The sequence below is a fragment of the Oryctolagus cuniculus genome, chromosome 5 (assembly GCF_964237555.1).
Source record: "Oryctolagus cuniculus chromosome 5, mOryCun1.1, whole genome shotgun sequence".
Lineage (NCBI taxonomy): Eukaryota > Metazoa > Chordata > Mammalia > Lagomorpha > Leporidae > Oryctolagus > Oryctolagus cuniculus.
The window spans coordinates 749,536-774,318 of record NC_091436.1 but is presented as its reverse complement, the minus strand read 5'-3'; the positions used below and the strand labels follow the sequence as shown (position 1 = coordinate 774,318).

General features: G+C 50.7%; 1 protein-coding gene across 9 annotated transcripts in view; it reads right to left on the bottom strand.

The window, feature by feature from the left end:
• Positions 1–24,783, bottom strand: part of WDR27 (WD repeat domain 27) — a 189,896-nt gene that overhangs the window by 66,116 nt on the left and 98,997 nt on the right. For 8 of the 9 annotated variants that reach the window (XM_070074554.1, XM_070074555.1, XM_070074559.1 and 5 more), the window contains 2 exons: positions 22,685–22,787; positions 9,255–9,353 (listed from right to left, as the gene is read on the bottom strand). In XM_070074554.1, the coding sequence (XP_069930655.1) occupies positions 9,255–9,353; positions 22,685–22,787 (202 nt within the window). Of the gene's footprint in view, positions 1–9,254; positions 9,354–22,134; positions 22,513–22,684; positions 22,788–24,783 lie in introns of those variants that run through there. The other variant, XR_011388906.1, reaches the window with a different exon arrangement.

Sequence of the window (24,783 nt, the reverse complement as noted above, 5' to 3'; positions counted from 1 at the left end):
CTGGAAGTCAGAACAGGGCTGGCCCGGTCTGTCCGAGCTGCGGAGGCAGAAGCGCCACAGCCTGGTGCCTCACACCCAGCGTCCATTACTCAGCGCCCCGGAGGCTGCGAGTTGGAGCTCAGGGGGCGGCCACGTCTGGGGTCGGAAGTTCTGGAGTCAGGATTTCACACGTGGATGTTGGGGGGACACAAGCATCCAGACCTAAATGGCATACAAGTAAAAAGCAGTAACAGCGCAGAGACCTGAGGAGCAGTGGGGGTCACGGCTGTGAGGTTCTGAGGCTGCAGGCAGGTGAGTGGGGCAGCTCCAGCGGGAGGCAGCTGTCGCGCGTTAACACGTACGCTGTCGCCTTAACACGGGCTGGGGAACCCTTTTTCTTCCAAGGGCCATCTGGATATTTGTAACATCACTCACCAGTCAAACAAAATCATCGATGAACAATCAGCCTGCTACAGATTTACGGAATTTCAAGTCCCACCTGCAGGTGCCTTGGCGGGGCCAGACCCAAGGATTTCCCAGGCCTTACCCAGTCCGGGGGCCAGCGGTACCCCACCCCTGCCTCACACAAGCGCAACTGAACAAAACAAAGAGTGAGACAGAAGAAGTCCAAAAAAGGTGATAACATTGAAACACAACTATCTAATTGAGCCAAAAGAAGGCAGATCAGGGGAACAAACAGAAAACAAATTGGCAAGAATCTTAACCACATCAAATGGAAATGGTCTAAATCCACCAAACTAAAAGTCAAGTGGGCTGAAAGATCAAGACGCAACTAAATACAGCCTATAAGACATGCACTTCAGGGTTGGTGTTCGGTCCAGGGATTAACACGCCGGGAAGGCACTGCACCCCCTAAAGCAGTGCCCACACGGCTCAGGTAGCTGGGTCCCCCCACCCACAGGGCAGACCTGGATGGAGTTCCTGACTCCCTGCCTTCAGCCCTGGCCCAGTCTCGGCTACTACAAGCATTTGGGGCATCAGCCAGCGGATGGGAAACTCTCTCTGGCTCTCTCGCTCTCTTACTCTCCCCAACCTGAGGAAAACTTAATTAATTAAGTTTTAAATGCATGTCAACAATAATCCAAATACATTAAAGGGAAAAGAATTACTAAAAGATATACCATCCTAACAATAACAAAAGAAACCTAGAATGGTTGTACTCACGTGAAAGTATATTTCAAGGCAAATACTATTTCCAGGGAAAAGAACACCTTTTCATGATAGCAAGAGGGTTCAGAAGACATAACCATCCTGGGTGTAAAAACAGCTTCAAATACATGAAGCAAAACCTGACAAAATCATAAGGAGAAAGAGAAAGCCCACATGAACAGCCAGACATTTCATACCATTAGAAGTTAATCAGAACAACACACAACAAGCAAGGACAAACAGAGCTGAAGAACACTGCCTGACAATTTGACTGATGTTCAGAGAATACACCTCCACAACAAGCAGACTGCGTACTCGTTTCAGGTGTAGACAGAACACAAAACAAAAACTCAGTGATGTCCAGTAATGCAAAGCAGACTCTGACCACACAGAGATAAATTGTAAGTCAATAAAAAATATTGCAAGAACATCTCCAGATGTGAGGAAACAAAACAGCACACATTCAGAAAACTCACATATTGATGAGAAAATAAATCAGAAAGTACACTGAACTCTGAAAATGACTCTGAGATAATCATATTCTCCAAATCTGAGGAATAGAAACACACAGCCGCAAGCACCCGCATTGGGATGGCGATACGCCGAGGCCGGTGGATGGCACCCGGCACCTGTGTCAGGAAACTTCTGGAGATCCAAGGGTCTCTCGGGTGGTAAATGCGAACCACGACTATCCAGGGAGAATTACAAGGTCTGGTCTTTGTAGTCATGTGTCATGCTATGAAGTGCAAAGACCAGGGGACATGGTGAGGAACAGGAGGGCATTCTGACGCATGGCGGACAAGTGAAGGCAACGCTGTACCTAAGCGAGAGGCAAGAGCCTGGAATAGGAAGTTAGACCCAAGCTAGCCCACGCCAGAGGGTCACGGGCAGCAGGCTTGCAGCGGGCACATATGACGGGCACCAAGCGCAGTGCACGTCAGGACTGAGGAGACAAGCTGGGGCCTGGCGCGGGCGCAGCAGGAGCGGCCCGAGGCGGGAAAGGAGGCATTCGGCCACGACAGACGCAGCTCCGGGCAGACCACAGGGACAAGGGCTCCCCAGCGGGCTGCCCTGGGAGCCCCGCCCTCCACTCCTGACCTGTGACCTCCCAGAGCTGGGGCAGAGCCAGCAGGGCCCAGCATCGCCCTTAGCCGCCCCCCGTGGGACAACGAGGAAACAGCTGGAACACAGACAGGAGCGAAGCCAACAACAGGAGGTGCTGGGGGCTGTCCTCAACAGGAAGACATCACACCTCCCAGAGGGAGGCCTGGTCCTACGCCTCGGCATGACACTCACACACCCGAGAGGCCTCCATCTCAGTTAAAATGTCACGCACCACTTCCAACAACGTTGTACTCAGGAGCAGAGCCAGTGCAGAGCGGGTCTTCGCGGAAGATAAAAAGGAAACCGCAATCCTGTGGCGGGGACAGGAAAACCTGCCCCCTTCACATCACCTTCAAGGAACGAGTTCCCAAATACATCCTGCTTAAACAAGGAAAGAAGACTTCTCCAGGTGTGTCCCCTCTCAAAGTCTTCTGGCCTAATTAAACAAATGGACTTGGATTTCAGCCCCACGCACGTGAGTGAAAAACAGAGGAAACAAGTCTAGCAAAGATGTCCTGGGGAAAAGTCTCAGTGATCCGGAAGCTTCTAGACAGTAACAGCGCTGTCTTTGTACAAGACACACAGAGTGATTCTAAAGGCCTTTGACAACAAGAGGGAATGGCACGCAACCAGTTCCAAGCGCTTCTGACGCAAGCCATGGCGCTGGTCTGGCAGAGACGGTCACAGGGGCAGACACTGTTCTGCACGCACACTCGACACCTGACACATACCAACAAGCAGAGCGGGTCAGCTGGGAGACGCACGGCCAGGACACGAAGCCATTCACAGAGCGAGATTCAGAAACGACCCGGACCGTGGCACTTCCCCTAAGAACGCTACAATCATTATTAACACATTAAGAGTTCGGCTGAGAATTCAGCTGCGAGATAAATCTCCAGGGGAACATGTTCTAGGCCTAAAGTAACTAGAGTAAAGCAAACTGCACTTGAGAGAGAAAGCAACAGATATCAGAATCAAATATGAGACAAATGTTTGAATTTTAAACTGAAGCCCGTGGCCTCAAGAAGAGCCCAAAAGATAAGGCTCGGCAGGCACAGCTGGCCGCTGAGCGATAAGACCAGCATTCCTCCTGCTTGTGGGAAAGGGACGTGCACTTGACAAGGATCCCAGAGCCGCCTGTAACCAAAGCCGGCAAGGGCCCCGCAGCACAGAAACACTGCAAACACGCGTCTGCATCCGGCCCACGAGGCTTAAAACTCCACCTCTAACCGCCCATGGAGAACACAAGACCAGGGAAAAAACACTGCACGCCCAGCGGTGTCCGGCCAAATGCTGCTTCTGACACCGAAAGCCACCTCAGCACCCTCTGCAACTGCCCTCACCGGCTCGGGGCAAGGTCACTTCTGTTTCTTCTCCATCTTCCCGGCTGCCTGGGCACTCCTGGGGGCGGGGGTGGGGGGCAGCTGCAGGCCTCAGCTGCTCCTGTTTCTCCCCTTCAGGGCTCCTCTGTGTCACAGCCTAAACCACGCAGTGCACCCGCCTGACCTGAGTCCCCTCTCTCCACATCACCCACTCGAGACCGCCCACATCCTGCTTCCTGTCCAGGGTCTCAGTGCAACCCAGGAGGGCTGGGAAGACCAAAGCAGAAGTTCCCCTCATACAATCCCAGCGACCCGGACGTGCGGCTGCTCCCACAGCGTGCAGGGGCTTGCTCGCCGCCGCATCAGTGGGCTGCTCGCTCACGGCTGACAAAGGTCCACGCTGGCGCCTTCACGCTCCCGACCGTGACAGTCGTGTGTGTCACTCTTCCCTCTGCGGCTGACTGCTCTTCTCCTCATGACCCTGAACCTCTCCCGGGAGCCCAGCCCCACGCGGCCGACCACCCCTGAACCTCTCCCGGGAGCCCAGCCCCACGCGGCCGACCACCCCTGAACCTCTCCCGGGAGCCCAGCCCCACGCGGCTGACCACTCCTGAACCTCTCCCGGGAGCCCAGCCCCATGCAGCCAACCACCCCTGAACCTCTCCTGGGAGCCCAGCCCCACGTGGCCGACCACCCCTGAACCTCTCACAGGAGCCCAGCCCCACGCGGCCGACCACCCCGAATCTCTCACGGGAGCCCAGCCCCACGCGGCCGACCACCCCAAATCTCTCACGGGAGCCCAGCCCCACGCGGCCGACCACCCCTGAACCTCTCCCGGGAGCCCAGCCCCACGCGGCCGACCATCCCGGAACTCACGGGAGCCCAGCCCCACGCAGCCAACCACCCCTGAACTCACGGGAGCCCAGCCCCACGCGGCCGACCACCCCTGAACATCTCATGGGAGCCCAGCCCCACGCAGCCAACCACCCCTGAACATCTCATGGGAGCCCAGCCCCACGCAGCCGACCTCCCCGAACCTCTCACAGGAGCCCAGCCCCACACGGCCGACCACCCCTGAACTCACGGGAGCCCAGCCCCACGCGGCCGACCTCCTCGGAACCTCTCCCGGGAGCCCAGCCCCACGCAGCCGACCTCCTCGGAACCTCTCACGGGAGCCCAGCCCCACGCAGCCGACCTCCTCGGAACCTCTCACGGGAGCCCAGCCCCACGCGGCCGACCTTTCCACACAGCTGGTTCGTTCCTGAGGCAGTCAGCGCCCTGGGCTCCCACGTGCGTGCAGGAGGGGCCCAGGCACTTGTACCATCCTCTGCCACTTTCACAGGCCACTAGCAGGGAGCTGGATAGGAAGTGGAGCACTGGGTCTTTAACCAGTGACACAGGCGGTGGCTGCCCCGGCTGCCCCAGACACACAGTGGTCCAGGTAAGAGAGGACACTGGTCCACGAGGCCTCCGCTGGAGAGGCCAGGCCGTCTCCCATCAACGTCCTCAGCAGCTCACGTGGGTGTCCCAACTGCATCCAGGTGCCAGACTGCCACTTCCTGAGGAAAACCCCAGACGGGGAGAAGTCTCCCCAGCAGCCTTGGCTTGGCACCCCGAGCTCGCTCGCAGGCACCGGGACCCCGCGGCGAGGACCCTGGGGCTGGAGCCAAGGCAGGGGCGAGGCGAGCTCACAGCCCCACCAGGAAACAGACGCCTCTCCCGAAAGCATGCATGCGAGAGACGCCATGGGGAGACTTCATGGCGAGACCTACTCCGTGACTGCAAGAACATGGCCACGAGCACCAGTGGCGCCACAGGGCCGCGTGGAGCACAAAGCCTGGGGCCTGGGGGACCGCGGCCCTCTTTCGAACGCGTCACGACAGTGAGCTCTGCCGGAGCCGTCCAGGGTTCACGACGCAGCCTAGACTCACCGATCCATCTACCCACAGGTTCCTCTGCTCCAGCTCCAGACCCAGCTTTTCAATCAACACTGAAATGCATTCCTTCTCGGTGCCAACGTGTGGCAGCCGTGCCAGGGGCGGCAGGTGGCCGGGCCTGCGCTGTGGGACCACAGGGAAAACACCTGCAGCATCCGGGCCTGTGTTCTCATCAGTACGTGGCCCCCCAGCACGTGTGGCGGAGGCTGCCCCAAGGGTGAGATGACAGAGCACAGCGCCTCACGCAGCTCCCAGTCCAGTCCAGGCTTCCCACGGTCCACCAGCTCGCCAAGCAACCTCATAAGATGCACGTCTCCAAGGCCAGGGATGTTATCAATGAACAAGAAGAGTGAGAGTCACGGTGGAGGCCGTGCTGCCTCGCGCCCCTCACTGTGAACCCCCACATGTGGTCTGCACATGCAGCAAAGCTGTCGAGGCCGTCTGGCTGAGGACAGACCACGTGGTCCCAGAGCACTCTGCATGGAGGGCCAATGGTGCATTTCCTCAAGTCCTTTCTCCACCAGGGACAAAAGGCACACGAGTGGTCCCCAGTGCACTGGCCATTCCCCAACCTGCCCGCCCCTGCTGCAGGCTGTTGGCCAGAGATGCCTGCTGTATGGTTTACCAACGAGGTGCTTACACCATAGACAGGGGTCTGATGGTCTGACTGGAGAGGGCAAGGGGAGCCTTTATAAAAGTCTATTAAAGCCAGAAAACATCCCATTTCAAAGTAACGTAATTGTGGAGGCAGAATACCATATTTTGGGGGCTGCGCTGTGGCCTAACAAGTAAGGCTGCCACCTTATGCCTCCTGTGGTGCTGGCATCCCATATGGGCACCGGTTCAAGTCCCAGCTGCTCCACTTCCGATCCAGCTCTCTGCTACGGCCTGGGAAAGTGGTGGTAAATGGCCCAAGACCTTGGGCCCCGGGCTCCTGCACCCGCATGGGAGACCTGGAAGAAGCTCCTAGCTCCTGGCTTTGGATTGGCCAGCTCCGGCCAAAATGGATATTTGGGGAGTGGACCAGCAGATGGAAGCGTCCCTCTCTCTCTCTTTCTCTCTGTCTCTGCCTCTCTGTAATTCTTCCTTTCAAGTAAATTAATAAATCTTTAAAAAATATATCCTATTTTTAAATCAAATATATAGAGAGAGAACCAAGAAGGCCCAGCCTCACTTTTTTCACATTAACTATTTACAGTCCAGCCACTACTCATCAGAATCACATTAATGGCAACACAGATGCCATATGTGGTTTTCAATGGAAAATTTTCAAATGTTGAAAAAAATTCCTGAGTTCAGTCATGCCAAAAGACATTCTGATAGTAAATGTTGAATTTTCAAAACAGCTAACATCTATGAGGGCGAGGCAGGAGGTAGCTAGGGTCCGGGGAGAACAGAAAGAAAGAAAGAGGAAAATGCAGAAAAATTCAGGAAAAGCTAAAACTGGTTTTTACTTCCTTAGAATGCCAGTTTAAAAAGCAGCTGGCTCAAAGACAGCCTACCCACACACAGGACATAAAGACCAACCCAGGCCCAACCCAGGGAGGGAGCAGCGGCTGCCGGTCCTGAACACACGAGGCACTGTGTCAGATGACCAGCGATATCCCACGGCCCAAGAGGGCAGCATCCCTCCAGCCAGAACCTCTGGTCTGAGGCATCCGGTCTCCCTGGCCATGACCCCTCGCTCTCTCTGAAAGTGTGGCTGTAAATTCACAGCGTAGTTTTACTCGGAGCCCTGACCTCTGTCCCGGGACGCACTTTTGCTCTGTGGCCCCCGGGGAGCGGCTCTGTGCCGAGGCCTGCTTTGACTTTCCGCGGGAAGTGCACTTTGCTTGCTGTAATAACTTGCTGTCTGTGAGCCGTGTTCAATCCACCGAGGCTCAAAGAACCTCCCCTCCACTCCTACAAGTGAACTGCGATTCACTGTGCACAGCAGAACTAAAAACATGTTTTGGTGCAAAACTGTGGTGAAATCAGTGCACTCGGTACATCCCACCCCGGTCAGCACAGCCAGGCCCCGCCGCACGCCTGCTGGCGTTCACTCTCCACCACCCCCTACCTTACGGCTAAGTGTCTAAAAACGGATCCAACAACTTTAACAGAATTTAAGAAGAGGTGACGGCAAAAAGCTCGTGGACATGGAATGAAAGGTCAGTTTATTCTGATGTAAAAGAATCTGAAATCCACCTCAGCCTTCACAGTCGGCACCTTCCACGCACTGTGGTCTCAGGCAGGGAAGCGGTGCACCACGGCGCACGGGGAGCCTGGCCCCTCCCCCCTCCCCCGGCACCGGTGAGGCCCAGGCAGCCTGCACCTCCCGTGTCCGACACACGAATACTCCGAGGGCACATGCTGGGTACCTGTGCCATCCGACACCTGAATACTCCGAGGACACATGCTGGGGTACCTGTGCCGTCCGACACCCGAGTACTCCTAGGACACACGCTGGGGTACCTGTGCCGTCCGACACCCTAGTACTCCTAGGACACACGCTGGGGTACCTGCGCCGTCCGACACCCTAGTACTCCTAGGACACACGCTGGGGTACCTGCGCCGTCCGACACCCGAGTACTCCTAGGACACACGCTGGGGTACCTGCGCCGTCCGACACCCGAGTACTCCGAGGGCACACGCTGGGGTACCTGCGCCGTCCGACACCCGAGTACTCCGAGGGCACACGCTGGGGTACCTGCGCCGTCCGACACCCGAGTACTCCGAGGACACACGCTGGGGTACCTGCGCCGTCCGACACCCGAGTACTCCGAGGACACACGCTGGGGTACCTGCGCCGTCCGACACCCGAGTACTCCGAGGACACACGCTGGGGTACCTGCGCCGTCCGACACCCGAGTACTCCGAGGACACACGCTGGGGTACCTGCACCGTCCGACACCCGAGTACTCCGAGGACACATGCTGGGGTACCTGCTCCGTCCGACACCCGAGTACTCCGAGGACACACGCTGGGGTACCTGCACCGTCCGACACCCGAGTACTCCGAGGACACATGCTGGGGTACCTGCGCCGGGGCGGCCCCTCAGTGATGTGCAAGGCTCACCTGCTCACGTATTCAGTTTCCAATACTCGCCAAAAACACACGGTGCCAAGCACCGGGGCACAGGCCTGCCTGTGGGGCACAAGGCCTAGTGCACAGGCCCCAGCCTGATCTTGGACAGGAAATCCACCCCAGGCGCTCAGGTTTACCAAGACCCATGCTCCCATCTGTTACCAAAATCTCCCTCCCTCTGATGCAGGATCGGCCACCTCTGCCAGGGCTGATTCGCAGCTGTTCCCTTCTCAGCTTTTCCCTGTTCGTGACATTCTTCAACCTCTCGTCCTCTGCCGTATCCAAGTCCCCTCTGTCCTGTCCTGACTGGCCTTGTGATCTGCCGTCCTCTGCCATATCCAAGTCCCCTCTGTCCTGTCCTGACTGGCCTTGTGATCTGCCTTCGTGCTTTCTGTCTCCACCTTTAACGACAGTGTTCCACACATGTGTCCACGATATTCCTCTCACGTCAAACACGCAGTCATCAAACTACACATCACTTCAACCACAAATGGGAATTTTCTAGATTTTTCTCCCCAGGAAAGACTTGCTTCCTAAGACTCTCTCCCTGCACTCAATGAAAGCTGGCATGGAAGCTTAAATGTCGTGAAATTTCACCAAAACGAGGCCTGACAGACAGAAAGCTGTTGCAAATCTGTGTGCTGTGGCAACACCCCTCCCACCGGTGGGACAGTACCTGGGCAGCTGACGGGCTGAAGGCCACTCTGGTGACTGTGTCCGTGTGCCCCGGGAGGCGGTGAGAAAAGGTGCTGGATCCCATCTCATACACGTAGGCCTAGGGGACAAGACACCAAGCAGAGTCGGTGACCGCGATCGGGCACAGAAGGTAGCAACCGCCCGGCAAGGCCGGCAACACCACACGCACCCGCAGAGCTGCTGCTCCTCACTCCTTCAGATTTCTGATTTCTTAATGAGCTTGGATCACGCTTCCTGTTCCCTGCCGTGAGCCTCCGTCAGACCCCGCCAACAGTTTACATCCTATACATTTTATAAAGATCTCTCTCTCTCTCTCTCTCTCTCTCTCTCCATGTAGTCATTTTGGTGCCAATTTAAGGAAGGAGCACAGATATTGTATTCCAACTTTACATTAAACTCCCGAGCAGAGTGAAATACACTGTAATTATATGCCCATCACCGTGAGAGAACTGTATCTACCATACTTGGCTTCCCAGCTCAGAACCTGAGTGATCCCACTACTCAGGCTTTTCCTTAAGTACTGATGAAACAACACCCCTCTGACAGACAGTACCACTGCCGAACGTGTGTGTGTTTCGGGACAGAATCCGACGTCGGTCCACCTCCCGATGGGGCCCGAGCTCCTCATTCAGCAACAGGGCAAAGGGCAAAGGGCGTCCACCGCCCCAAAGGCCACGGCAGCCGGGAGGGCCCTGAGGTGGCTCCTTTTCCCTCAGAGAAGCGATCCTGACCAAGAACGAGTCCTTCGAGGGAGGCCTCGCCGGTGATGTAGCACCCGTCAGCAGTCCCGCGCGAGATCCTCTGCAGGAAGTGGAGAAGTGAGCCGGCTCTTTATCACGTCCACACGGACGGCACACATTTGCTCAGCTCTAGCAGGCTCGGGTGGCTGTGGGCACGAGGGCTCAGCGGGGCTGAGAACACGCCCCTCCTGGATTCCCAGCAGGCCGGAGGCCACCATGCAGAGGGCCCCGCTGTGTGAGCCCAGCCAGCACCTGCACAGGGCACGGCGGCCTGCAGGGCGCTTCCCACAGCCGGCCACGGCACATCAACTCGGAATTAGAAATCCTTCGTTTTTCTTACAAAAATGCAACAGCGAGACAGCTATGACTGCAGCCATCAAGGGTCCTGAGAGACCCTAGACTGGTTTTCTGAGCGAGTGCTGTTATTTCGCCAAACCACCAAGGAGGGCACCATTCACAGGAGCAGGGACAACCAGGTCCCACTGACCTCACAGGCGACTCAGAGACATTTTGCTCATTGCACTGTGTTTTCTGCAGGACAGACTTAATGCTGAGGCTTCTCGGAGCCCAGAGAGGGCCCAGCCGGGCCTCCACCTGCTGGGGGACGCGGTGCACTCGGGGAGTCAGGGCGGGGCCTCCACCTGCTGTGGGACGCGGAGCACTCGGGGAGTCAGGGCGGGGCCTCCACCTGCTGGGGGACGCGGTGCACTTGGGGAGTCAGGGCGGGGCCTCCGTCTGCCGTGTGCTTGCAGGACAGGAGGGAAGGCACAGCTGTTCCTCCTTCCACCATTAGTCTTCAGAAGAAAGCACAGAGGTTAATAACAACAGCACTTACTGGACCCTAACTTCTGCACAGCCTGCTGGGAATTTTCCTTGAATTGCCTCATATAATTCTCCCTACAACCCCAAAAAGAAAATGCTATAATTGTCCCAATCTATGGACAAAGAAACCACGGGTGGCAGTGGCCAGTGTCCCAAGTCACACAGCTCTGCATGGGGGACCAGGGCTTCGACCTGGAGAGGCCTCCTTCCAGAATCTGAGCCCTCTCGGCCTCCTCTGGCTGCCTTGGAGCCGTCACGTCACTCCATGTGTTCCGATTGTGCTCTGCTTTGGTCGGTTTGGTTGTAGTTTTGTGTGCCCATGGGTGTTGAACACCTGGTGTTGTTAAAATCACACAACCACCGGCGCTGTGGCTCAATAGGCTAATCCTCCGCCTTGCGGTGCCAGCACACCGGGTTCTAGTCCCAGTCAGAGCGCCAGATTCTGTCCCGGTTGCCCCTCTTCCAGGCCAGCTCTCTGCTGTGGCCCGGGAGGGCAGTGGAGGATGGCCCAAGTGCTTGGGCCCTGCACCCCATGGGAGACCAGGAAGAGGCACCTGGCTCCTGGCTTCGGATCAGTGTGGTGCGCCGGCCACAGCACGCCAGCCGCGGCGGCCATTGGAGGGTGAACCAACGGCAAAAGGAAGACCTTTCTCTCTGTCTCTCTCTCTGTCCACTCTGCCTGCAAAAAATAAATTAAAAAAAAAAATCACACAACCACTCTGGAAGCCTATCTGGCAATTTCCAGTAAAGTTCAACATACATAGAGCTTACGACCCAGAAATCCACCCAAAAAAAGGAGAGATTTGTGTGTGACGGACACAGCAGCTTTCATGGAAGTGAAGTGCACAGTCACCCACGAAGTGCACAAAACACAACACCGGGACACAAGGCACGAAGAAACGAGGAACACATCCTTGCTGATGGACTCAGCTGCTTTCTAGCAACAGGCCACAAAGGAATGGAAATGGTGAGCTGCCTGGCCAAGAATTCGAAATAATGATTTAAGGAAACAATGAGATATAACAGAACACAGACAACTCAATGACATTAGGAAAGCAATTCATGACATACATGAGGACATCTGAAGAAGAGATTAAAAAAAAAAAAAACAGAACCAATCTGGAAACCGTAGAGCTAAAGAACTCAACAGATGAAACTAGAAATACAGCCGAGAGCCTCCACGGCGGACGTTCCGAGCCTGAAGAGAGGTCTTTTGAAATAATCCAGTCAGACAGGGAGGAGGAGCCATCAGGGAAAGGCAAATCAAGAACCACAATGAGGTTTTACCTCACCCCAGTTAGAATGGCTATCATCCAAAAATCAAAAAAAACTGTAAATGTTGATGAGGGTGTGGGAGAAAAGGTACCCTAATCCACTGCTGGTGGAAATGTGAACAAATTCAACTACTATGGAAGACAGTATGGAGATTCCTCAGAAATCTAAACATAAATCTACCACTGACCCAGCCATCCCACTCCTGAGAATTTACCTAAACGTAATGAAATCAGCATATGAAAGGGTTACTTGTGCGCCCATGGTTATTGCAGCCCAAATGACAATAGCTAACATGATGTCCATCAGCTGATGATGATGATGGATAAACAAATTGTGTGTGGAATACTACTCAGCCATAAAAAAGAATGAAATCCTATCTTTTGCAACTAAATGGATGCAACTAAAAACCATTATACTTAGTAAAATAACTCTCGCAAAGAAAAATATCATATTTTCTCTGATACGTGGCAGTTAATGTAGAATACAAGAAATGTGTAGGAATGAAATGGGCATTTTGTGATTGTCATTGTCATTTTCAGCCCTGAACTGTGGTCTCGAACTTTTTACCTGTTGAATATTATAGTTAGTGGTGAAGTAAGCCTGTGAACATAGAGTGGATTAAATCATATCACTGTAAAAACTGATGAGAGGAAGGTGGGGGAAGAGGGAGGGGTTTGAGGAAAGGGAGGGAGAGACTGTGGTTGTCTTCTTGGAACTGTACCCACAATGCATGAAGTCTGCTCTCTTCATATCAAGAAGAAATAAAATATGTGAGTAAATACATATAATGCCCATGTTTGCTAAAAATCCTTAAAGGTCACCAATTGTTCTTAGTCAATTATGTAGAAAAGACTGCAAGGAGAGGGTTGAATTTCCGGGACACTCAGTTCTTTACATACAGCTCAACGGCAGGTGTTATTATTTACAAAGATTGTATTGAGAAATAATTTACAGCTCATGGTTTTATCTTGTAATTCCACTGTTCCACAAGTGTTAAGCCCCTCACATGTTCTCTCCTTTCGCCTTTACAGTAGTTGTTACTAGTGCACTGCGGCAGATGAAAACTAAAGACCAGAGGACATCCAGTCCTCAGAGCTGGACCAGAATACACAAGTTATCCTCGCCTGGGGGCAGGGGTGTTCATGTCAGCCCATAACCGACACGGGCAGAAGAGGAGGGGAAATGTGCACAAGCCTACAGCAGGCTGCAGAGGGGACCCCACGAGACAACCCAAATGCAACACTTCCAATATTTCGCTATCTTGCATCAACAATCACAGCCTTATTCTTTTATCTCTTTTTGGTTGTAGTTGTTAGTATGAAGTATTTGAAACAAATCATAAATATGACACCCTATGTATTTTATATTTCAAAATAGACATTTTCACATAACCATACAGCCATTTTATACCTAAAATAAAACAATTCCTTAACACATGCCAATTGCTAAAAATTATACATTTTTTAGTTATGTGGCATAAATAAGGATCAAACAAGGCTCTTGTACCGCTACGTCCTCTCTCTCCAGTCGCGTTTATGTTGGAGCAAGACTGTCCTCACGCACTCAACAGGCACTGCACCAGGTGCTGGGGAAAGCTGCACAGCAGGATTCGTCAGTGTGCTGGTCTTTCACGTGTTCTGCTGTCCTCTGTATTGGCCGTAAGCTAAGTCACCTCTGGAGACTCCAGTAGTTCAAGTTCAGTCGTTTACAAGAACACTTTAAGTGGTGCTGTCGGCCTCCCAGTGACAAGAGGGCTGAGCCGCCCAACATCAGTGACCAGCACTGCCTGGAGGTCTGGGTTATGACTGCAGCATACACTCCCCAAGAGTTCCCACCAGGCTTCTACTTAGATGTTTTATTTATTTATTTGAATGGCACAGTGACAGAGGGAGGGAGAGACAGACCGAGTTCCCATCTGCTGGTTCCCTCCCTACATGGCAACAACAGCCAGGGCTGGGCCGGCTCAAAGCCGAGCCCAGGAACTTCACGCAGGCCTCCCACGTGGGTGCAGGGGCCCAAGCACCTGAGTTCGTCTGCTGCTTCCCTGGCACATGAGCAGGGCTCTGGGTGCCTGGGGAGCAGCCAGGACGCACATCAGTCTGCGAGATGGGGCGTGGGCGTCCCACGCGGCAGCTTTACCTGCTGTGCACAGTGCTGGCTCCTCCATCGGGGTTCTCACTGCAGATCTCCACTCTCAGACCTTCAGTGAACGGCACAGCACTGCTGCCTGTGCACAGCTCACGTCCAGAGCCTGGAGTCTCACACATACTGAGGAGCAGCTCCCCCCTCCTCCCGAATCCTGCCCCGCCCCCAGCCAGCATGCCTCTGCCCCACTCGATGGATTTCACTGCTTGGATCTCTCACCCCCCTCCCCCCCCCCGGGATCACGCAGCATGTGTGCGCTCCTCTTGCATGTTGCAGGATTTCCTGAGCTTTGAAGATGATAACATCCCGCGAAGCGCATACACCTTACTTTGTTCACTCGTCTGTCAATGACACTCGGGTTTTCCACATCTTGGCTACTGGGGAGATACTGCAGTGAACACAGACATGCCCATATCCCTTGGAGATCCTGAATTCAATTACTTTGAACAAATACCCAGGAGTGGCATTGCTGGGTCATAAGGTAGCTCTGGTACTTTAATTCTTAAAGGAGCCACCACACCATTTTCCTTTCCCACTGACGTGGTACGGGAGTTCCAGTCCCTCCACATCCTCACAGTTCAGCTCTTGTCTTCTGACAGTCACCACCGTAACAGGAAAGAGTTGAGGGTTCGTTAGTTTTGACCGCGTGTCCCTGTGTCACATGGCTGAGTACCCGCCCACACGCCTGACAGCCGTGTGTGTCTATGGGGAGAAAAGGCTGTCCAAGTGCCTGCAAGATTCAACCTGACTCTCACAGCTGTAGTCACTTACGGAATTCGTCTCAATCAACAACCTCATCCGATATTGGGGTGGGGGGTGTTCTAATTCAATATTCATCACGCGTGTTGGAATTCTCTAGAAACAGAAGTTAACCTCATTAAGTAGGATATGTACTCGGAATACAGTCCCCACAGAAAAGCATCGCTTTCCCTTTAAGAGGCGTGGTTCTGAGTGTGGTACTGTGCCTTGGCTATCTGCAAATGGGGGCCACCGAGGTTCTGCTCTCAGCTCGTCTGCTTGCCAGCTTGTCCGTTCTTAGCCCCACCTTTTATCCCTGGCATGTTCTCATCGCCGTGTGTCCAGGTCAATGCCAGTCTCTGCTTGCCGGCTTGTCCGTTCTTAGCCCCACCTTTTATCCCTGACATATTCTCATCACCGTGTGTCCAGGTCAATGCCAGTCCTTCTGTTGATGCTCAACTACGCCTCCTTCGGCCGGCACCTCTGATGTGGCCTCCCACACCCTCGTGGATGGCTCCAGGACGCTGATTTCTTCCTTTCGTTTGACATAAGACGTCCCTGGCTCATCTTGAAGAGTTTCTGCCACTGACCTGACACAGCGACTCATCCAGGAGCTCCGGTTTCCATTACTGCGGAAGAGCGTGCCTGCAGGCTGCGAGGTGGGTACCAGAAGGGTGGCTGGAATGCCAACGCTTCACCCATCTCCTGTGCCCAGAGCCAGGAACACCGCTCTGCACGCAGGCACCAACCCCATGCTGTGTTCCTGTGAAAGGTTCTGCGGGAGATTTAACACCTGAGAGAGCACCTCTCCACCAGAATGCTCTCTGCTTGCAGGGTGCACTTTCTGGCCCTGCTCCCAGGGAACTCTGCACACAGTGCCTAAGCCACAGGAAAACACACTGCTGCTTTGTCAGGGCAGTTAAACTTAAGAAATACTTATGGAGGATGGCTTTCTTTATGAAACTGAATCTTACTAGCCAAGAATAAGTTCAGATTCAGCCATTTTTTTCTAGATTGCATGTTTGGGGGAAAATATCTTTTTCTGTATAAATTCTGAAGTGTTCTTAAATTTATGCTTGAACATTTGATCCTTTTGGGGGCTTTCCACTTGAACCACTTTTCAGAAGTTATTCTTTGCATATAAAGACCACCAGCTTGTACATTTTAACATAAGTTCCATGACTAATTCTCCCCTTAAATATTTCATTGCTCATACGGGCCCTTCATTCTGCTGGGTTGTCTAGACTTGCACTCTTACCACCTTGGAATAAACGAGTTTCAGTGGTTCCTGTCCACTGATATCAGGGGAAGCTCTCACACGCTTTCATAATGAAAACTTCAAGCAAGTTGGATTTAGAAGGGCCATTCCTCAACACAATCAAGGCAATTTATGACAAACCCACGGCCAGCATCATATCTAATGGGGAAAAATTGGAAGCATTCCCACTGAGATCCAAAGCCAAAGATGCCAACTCTCATCATTACTATTCAACATAGTCCTGGAAGTTTTCGCCAGAGCCATTAGGCAAGACAGAGAAGTCAAAGGGATACAAATTGGGAAGGTGTGAGTCAAACTCTCCTTATCTGCAGATGACATGATTCTTTATGTAGAATATCCAAAAGACTCCACTGAGAGACTATTGAAACTCATAGAAGAGATTGGTGAAGTAGCAGGATATGAAATCAATCCACAAATATCAACAGTCTTTGTATACACAGGCAATGCCACGGCTGAGGAAGAACTTCTAAGATCAGTCCCATTCACAATAGCTACAAAAACATCACAGACCTTGGAATAAACTTCACCAAGGACTTCAAACATCTCTACGATGCGAATTACAAAACATGAAAGAAAGGAATAGAAGAAGATACCAAAAAAGGCAAAAATCTTTCATGTTCATGGATTGGAAGAATCAATATCATCAAAATGTCCATACTACCAAAAGCAATTTACAGATTCAATGTGATACCAATCAAAATACCAAGGACATTCTTCTCAGGTACAGAAAAGATGATGCTGAAATTCATGTGGAGGCACAGGAGACCTCAAATAGCTAACGCAATCTTATACAACAAAGCCAGAGGCATCACAATACCAGATTTCTTTTTTTTTAAACTTTTATTTAGTAAATATAATTTTCCAAAGTACAGTTTATGGATTACAATGGCTTTTTCCCCCCCATAACTTCCCTCCCATCCGCACCCCTCCCATCTCCCACTCCCTCTCCCCTTCCATTCACATCAAGATTCATTTTTCAATTATCTTTATGTACAGAAGATCGATTTCGTAAAGATTTCATCAGTTCGCACCCACACAGAACATAAAGTATAAAATACTGTTTCAGTACTAGTTATAGCATTACTTCACATTGGACAACACATTAAGGATAGAGATCCCACATGAGGAGTAAGTACACAGTGACTCCTATTGTTGACTTAACAATTTGACACTCTTGTTTATGGCGTCAGAAATTTCCCTAGGCCCTAGTCATGAGTTTCCAAGGCTATGGAAGCCTCTCAAGTTTGCTGACTTTGATCTTATTTAGACAGGGTCATAGTCAAAGTGGAAGTTCTCTCCTCCCTTCAGAGAAAGGTACCTCCTTCTTTGATGGCCCGTTCTTTCTACTGGGATCTCAGTCACAGAGATCTTTCATTTAGGTCCTCATTTATTTATTTATTTATTTTGCCAGAGTGTCTTGGCTTTCCATGCCTAAAATACTCTCATGTGCTCTTCAGCCAGATCCAAATGCCTTAAGGGCTGATTCTGAGGCCAGAGTGCTGTTTAGGACATCTGCCATTCTATGAGTCTGCTGTGTATCCCACTTACCATGATGGATCATTCTTTCCCTTTTTGATTCTATCAGTTAATATTAGCAGACTTTGACTCTTAGACCTATCAGTGTGATCAATTGTGAACTGAAATTGATCACTTGGACTAGTGAGATGACATTGGTACATGCAATCTTGATGGGATTGTATTGGAATCCCCTGGCACGTTTCTAACTCCACAATTTGGGGCAAGTTTGATTGAGCATGTCCCAAATTGTACATCTCCTCCCTCTCTTATTCCCACTCTTATATTTAACAGATATCACTTTTCAGTTAAATTTAAACAGCTAAGAATAATTGTGTGTTAATTATAGAGTTCAACCAATAGTATTAACTAGAACAACAAAAAAAAATACTAAAAGGGATAAAGCATTAAACTGTACAACAACAGTCAGGACAAGGCTGATCAAGTCACTGTCTCTCATAGTGTCCCTTTCACTTCAACAGGTCTCCCTTTTTGTGGTTGGTTAGTTGTCACCAATCAGGGAGAACATACAGATTTCAAGACATACTACAATGCAGTTATATACAAAACAGCCTGGGACTGGTACAAAAAAAAAAACAGATAAATAGACTAATGGGACAGAACAGAAATGCCAGAAATCAACCCAAGCATCTACAACCAACTTATCTTTGACAAAAGAACTAAAATCAATCCCTGGAGCAAGGACAGTCTATTCACCAAATGGTGCTGGGAAAACTGGATCTCCACATGCAGAAGTGTGAACCACACCCCTACCTCACACCTTACACAAAAATCTACTCAACATGGATCAAAGACCTAAATCTAAGACCTGATATCATCAAATTATTAGAGAACATAAGGGAAACCCCTTAAGACATTGGCATAGACAAAGAGTTCTTGGAGGGGCTGGTACCATGGCGCAGTAGATTAATCCTCTGCCTGCGGCACTGGCATCCCATATGGGCACCAGTTCGAGTCCCGGTTGCTCCTTTTCCAATCCAGCTCTCTGCTGTGGCCTGGGAAAGCAGTAGAAGGTGTCCCAAGTCCTTGGGCCCCTGCACCCACATGGGAGACCTGGAAGAAGCTCCTGGCTCCTGGCTTCAGATTGGCATAGATCTGGCAGTTGCGGCCATTTGGGGAGTGAACCAATAGAAGGAAGACCTTTCTCTCTGTCTCTCCCTCTCACTGTCTGTAACTCTACCTCTCAAATAAATAAAGAAAATCTTTTTTAAAAAAAAAGATTCTTGGGAAAGACCCCAGAGGCACAGGCAATCAAAGCCAAAATCGACAAATGGGATCACATCAATTTGAGAAGATTCTGCACTGCAAAAGAAATAAACAGCAAGGTGAAGAGACAACCAGCAGAATGGGAGAAAATATTTGCAAACTATACGACCGATAAAGGATTAATAACCAGAATATATAAAGAGATCAAGAAACTCAAAAAACAAAACAAACAACCCAGTTAAGAGATGGGCAAAGGACTTAAACAGACATTTTTCAAAAAGAGGAAATCCAAATGGCAAACAGACACATGAAAAAATGCTCAGGATCACTAGCTGTCAAGGAAATGCAAATCAAAACCACAATGAGGTTTCACCTCATTCCAGTTAGAATGTCTTTCATACAGAAATCAACAAACAACAAATGCTGGCGAGGATGTGGGGGAAAAGGTGCCCTAATCCACTATTGGTATGACTGTAAACTGGTACAGCCACTGTGGAAGACAGTATGGTGATGTATGGTGATTCTTCAGAAGTCTAAATATAGACCTACCATATGAATCAGCCAAACCACTCCAGGGAATCCACCCAAGGGAAATTAAATCAGCATATGAAAGAGCTATCTATACCCCCAGGTTTATCGCAGCTCAATTCACAATAGCAAAGACTTGGAATCAACCCAAATGCCCATCAACTGAAGACTGGATAAAGAAATCATGGGATATGAACACCATGGAATACTACACAGCAGTAAATAAAGAATAAAATAAATTTTAAAAATCCAGTTGTTTGCACCAAAATGGATGAATCTAGAAAACATCATACTTAGTGAAATAGCCAGTCCCAAACGGACAAATTCTACATGTTCTCCCTGACCTGTGATAACTGACAGAGCACCTAAAAGCAATCTATAATAGTGAAATTGACACTTTGAAAAGCAATGACTTTAAACAGCCCTTGTCTTGACTACTGAAGAACAGGTTTTTTTTATTTTTTTATTTTTGTTTTCCTTTATCATATCTTCCTTATCTTTTTTCTTTCATACTAATTGCTGAACTCTTTACTTAGCACAGAGTTAACCAGATATGTATGAAGTTAATTGAAACTAGATCTTAGTAAAAAATAAGAGAAAAAGAAAGGGAAGGGGAAGGGGGTAGGAATGGAGGTGGGAAGGTGGGCACAGTGGAAAAAATTACCAAGATCCTAAAGTTGTAATTGTGAAATGTATGAAGTTTGTAACCACAAAGCCATATAGTTTTGCATACCTTCCTATGGACTTACTTCTAAGGGCACAGTTTAAAAACTCACCATGGGACCCGAATTTCCCTTAAGCTGGCTGGTAAAAATAGCAGTTTAAGTGTTATAGAGATCAAATGGATAGGATTAAATGTTAAATTGATCATATAGATAGGATCAAGTGCTAAAGTGATCATATAAATAGGATTAAATGTTTGGAATAATAATAGAATTAAAAAGGAGTGAATGCTCCAACATGGGAAGCAGTCCACACAGCAGACTCATAGAATGACAATCACTTTAAGTAGCACTCTGACCTCAGAATCAGCCCTTAAGACTTTTGGATCTGACTGAAAAGCCCACAAGAGCATTTTAGGTATGGAAAGCCAAGACACTGTGGCAAAAATTGTCCTACATGAAGGATCTCTGTGAGTGAGATCCCAGTGGAAAGAAGTGGCCATCAAAGAAGGAGGTACTTTTCTCTGAAGGGAGGAGAGAACTTCCACTTTGACTATGGCCTTGTCTAAATTCTGACAGAATTTGTGTATCCAAAAAGCTTCCATAGCCTAGGCAGCTCAAGTCAAGAGTCTCGGGTGGTCACTGATGTCATGCATAAGAGTGTTAATTGTTAACAACAGGAGTCACTGTGCACTAACTTCCCATGCAGGACCTCTCTCCCCAAAGAGTTGTACCATGAGACTTAATAGTAAAACTTTCTCTCAAGAATCCCTTCATTTTAGTGTATTAAGTGGACAACATTCTTAAGTCTCATAAACTATAGTTAAAATTATGTTACAAAAGATTCATCATTCTTGTGTTCTTCTTTAAAGACAATTAAGTTTCTAAAAGGAAAGAAGGGAAAAGAGAAAGGGGGAAAAAGCAACCTCACCTTCGAGATACAATAACTGAACAGCCCTTGTCTGGACTCTGAGGAACAGGGTTTTTTTTCCTTCTTTTTCTTTTTCTTTCTCAGACTAAGCGTTGAAATGTTTACCTAGAATAGTGCTAATCCTCTGTATATAAACCTAACTGGGGGCCGGCACTGTGGAGCGGTGGGTTAATCCTCTGACTGCGGTGCCGGCATCCCATGTGGGCACCGGTTCTAGTCTCGGATGCTCCACTTCCAGTCCAGCTCTCTGCTGTGGCCTGGGAAAGCAGTAGAAGATGGCCCAAATCCTTGGCCACTGCACCCACGTGGGAGACCAGGAAGAAGCACCTGGCTCCTGGCTTCGGATCGGCGTAGCTCCAGCCATTGCAGTCATTTGGAGAGTGAACGAACGGAAGTAAGACCCTTTCTCTCTCTCTCCCTCTCACTGTCTGTAACTCTAACTCTCAAATAAAATAAATAAAATCTTTTTTAAAAAAAAAAGCTAACTCAGCCAGTACTGCAGCTCACTAGGCTAATCCTCAGCCTGTGGTGCCAGCACCCCTGGTTCTAGTCCCAGCTGGGGCACCGGTTCTGTCCCAGTTGCTCTTCTTCCAGTCTAGCTCTCTGCTGTGGCCCGGGAGTGCAGTGGAGGATGGCCCAGGTCCTTGGGCCCTGCACCTGCATGGGAGACCAGGAGAAGCACCTGGTTCCTGGCTTCAGATCGGCGCAGTGCACCGGCTGCAGCACCCCAGCTGTAGTGGCCACTTGGGGGGTGAACCAACGGAAAAAGGAAGACCTTTCTCTCCATCTCTCTCTATCTCTCACTGTCCAACTGCCTGTCAAAAAAAAGAAGAAAAAATCTAACTGAAAATATGAAAATAGATCTTAGTGAAAAACAGAACAGGGAATAGGAAAGAGAAGTGGAAGAGGGGTGGGAGAGGGGGTGGGAGGGCGGGTACAGTGGGAAGAATCAACACGTTCCTAATGTTGTATTTATGAGATGAATGCAAATTAATTACTTAATTAATTACTTCCCGCTGGAACCCACAGCGGGAAGCTGCCGGGAGGGAGCAGCACAGCCCTCAGGTCCTGCCTGGACTTCAGATTTCTGGCTGCCGAAAGAGAAAACAAAGACATTTATGGTGTCTGTGACCAAGGTCAAGATCTCTTCATGCGTGTTAAGGGCAAGCAGGTGTTCGTCAGTCTCAGTCCCGATCCACCAGCAGACGTTTGCCTGTGGCGTGTGCCACGCTCCTTAAAACGAGCTCGCTGTCCTGGGGGGCCTAACGCAGAGGAGCCTGGTCACCCAGCGACCCTCGCTGGGCACTGGCATCGTCGGCGTGGAATTCAAAGAAATGCAGGCAGCTCAGCTTCCGCGGTAGGCTCCACGCGTCTCTCTGAGGTCATTAACAACCGAAGGAATGAGTGAATGATCACTGGAAGACCTAATCTTTCTCACCTCACATCCTACCACGCAGGAGTCTCAGAACACCACCCCTGTCCAGTGAGACCCTGCCTGCCAGGCAGCAGCACCACACCACCCACGAGGGAAGGCCAGGGAGCACTCACGTGGCGGTCCTCGGCGCCACAGGCCACGAATCGCCCACAAGGGCTGAAAGCAACACCACAGGGATAGCAGCGGTCGGGGTGCCCTTCAAAGCGGCGCTCACACCTGCAGGGACAGAAGCACCTGAGAAGACAGCCCTGGAGCTGCGTACGGACTGGAGAAAAGACAGGAACAAACACACATGTGCGAATTATTATATGTAAATCAGTTATGATGGAATCTCTAAAAATGCTTCATGGTTCAAAACCACAAATTCCCAATGATGGCAAAACTAACAGTAAGTGAGTGTTTTGTAATGAGAAATAGTAATTGATAAATACATCCTGGAGATTTTTTTAAATTACAAAAACAAGTCTTCTAAAATCATAAATTATTTAGATAAATAATTCAAAGACGGTGAAACAGTCTACTAACTAATTTTTCACAACCAACTATTCGTGAAATGCTATCTAAAATGTACTTACTGCAAAAAATGTTGGGGAATTTGTGCTCTTTTATTAAGAGATTCTCCAAACCCTCTGGAGACAACCAGAGCCTTCCCAAGGATGCCTTTACCTGAGAGCGCCTTGGCTGAGCGCCTCTGGCACTGGGCGGGCAGCACAGGCAGCACAGGTACCACGGGCAGCACAGGTATCACAGGCAGCACAGGCAGCACAGACACCACAGGTACCACAGGCAGCACGGGCAGCACAGGCAGCACAGGTACCACAGGTACCACAGGTACCACAGGCAGAACAGGTACCACAGGTACCACAGGTACCACAGGCAGCACAGGTACCACAGGTACCACAGGCACCACAGGCAGCACAGGCAGCACAGGCAGCACAGGTACCACAGGTACCACAGGCAGCACAGACAGCACAGGTACCACAGGTATCACAGGTACCACAGGCAGCACAGGTACCACAGGCAGCACAGGTACCACAGGTACCACAGGCAGCACAGACAGCACAGGTACCACAGGCAGCACAGGTACCACAGGCAGCACAGGTACCACAGGCACCACAGGTACCACAGGTATCACAGGTACCACAGGCAGCACAGGTACCACAGGTACCACAGGCAGCACAGGCAGCACAGGTACCACAGGCAGCACAGGTACCACAGGCACCACAGGTACCACAGGTATCACAGGTACCACAGGCAGCACAGGTACCACAGGTACCACAGGCAGCACAGGCAGCACAGGTACCACAGGCACCACAGGTATCACAGGTACCACAGGCACCACAGGCAGCACAGGTACCACAGGTACCACAGGTACCACAGGTACCACAGGCAGCACAGGCAGCACAGGTACCACAGGCAGCACAGGTACCACAGGCAGCACAGGTACCACAGGCACCACAGGTACCACAGGTATCACAGGTACCACAGGCAGCACAGGTACCACAGGTACCACAGGTACCACAGGCACCACAGGCAGCACGGGCAGCACAGGCACCACAGGTACCACAGGTATCACAGGTACCACAGGCACCACAGGTATCACAGGTACCACAGGCACCACAGGCAGCACAGGCAGCACAGGTACCACAGGTACCACAGGTACCACAGGCAGAACAGGTACCACAGGTACCACAGGCAGCACAGGTACCACAGGCAGCACAGGTACCACAGGCAGCACAGGCAGCACAGGTACCACAGGTATCACAGGTACCACGGGCACCACGGGCACCACAGGCAGCACAGGTACCACAGGCAGCACGGGCACCACAGGCAGAACAGGCACCACGGGCACCTACGTGGCCCTGAGCACTGGGCAAAGTCCCCACGCACACAGGGGCTGGGGCCAGGGCATCTCCAGCACTTCTGCTCATTCTGTCCTTATGAATACAGGAAGAGTCTTCAAAGCATTGTGTAAAATGTGCATTTTGTACATTTTATATAAATTATGAAAACACTATACATGGTTTCAAAAATTTTCCACACCAAAATGAACTTAACTTTTCATCATATTTTCCACTAACTTTCTGAAGTGCCTTATACACAAATATGTTAGCAACATATTTTACTGTTACACACGTTATATATTTAGTGACTGTGATAATATAATTATATGATTATTAGGAAACACACACATATATACAAAGGAGCTTTA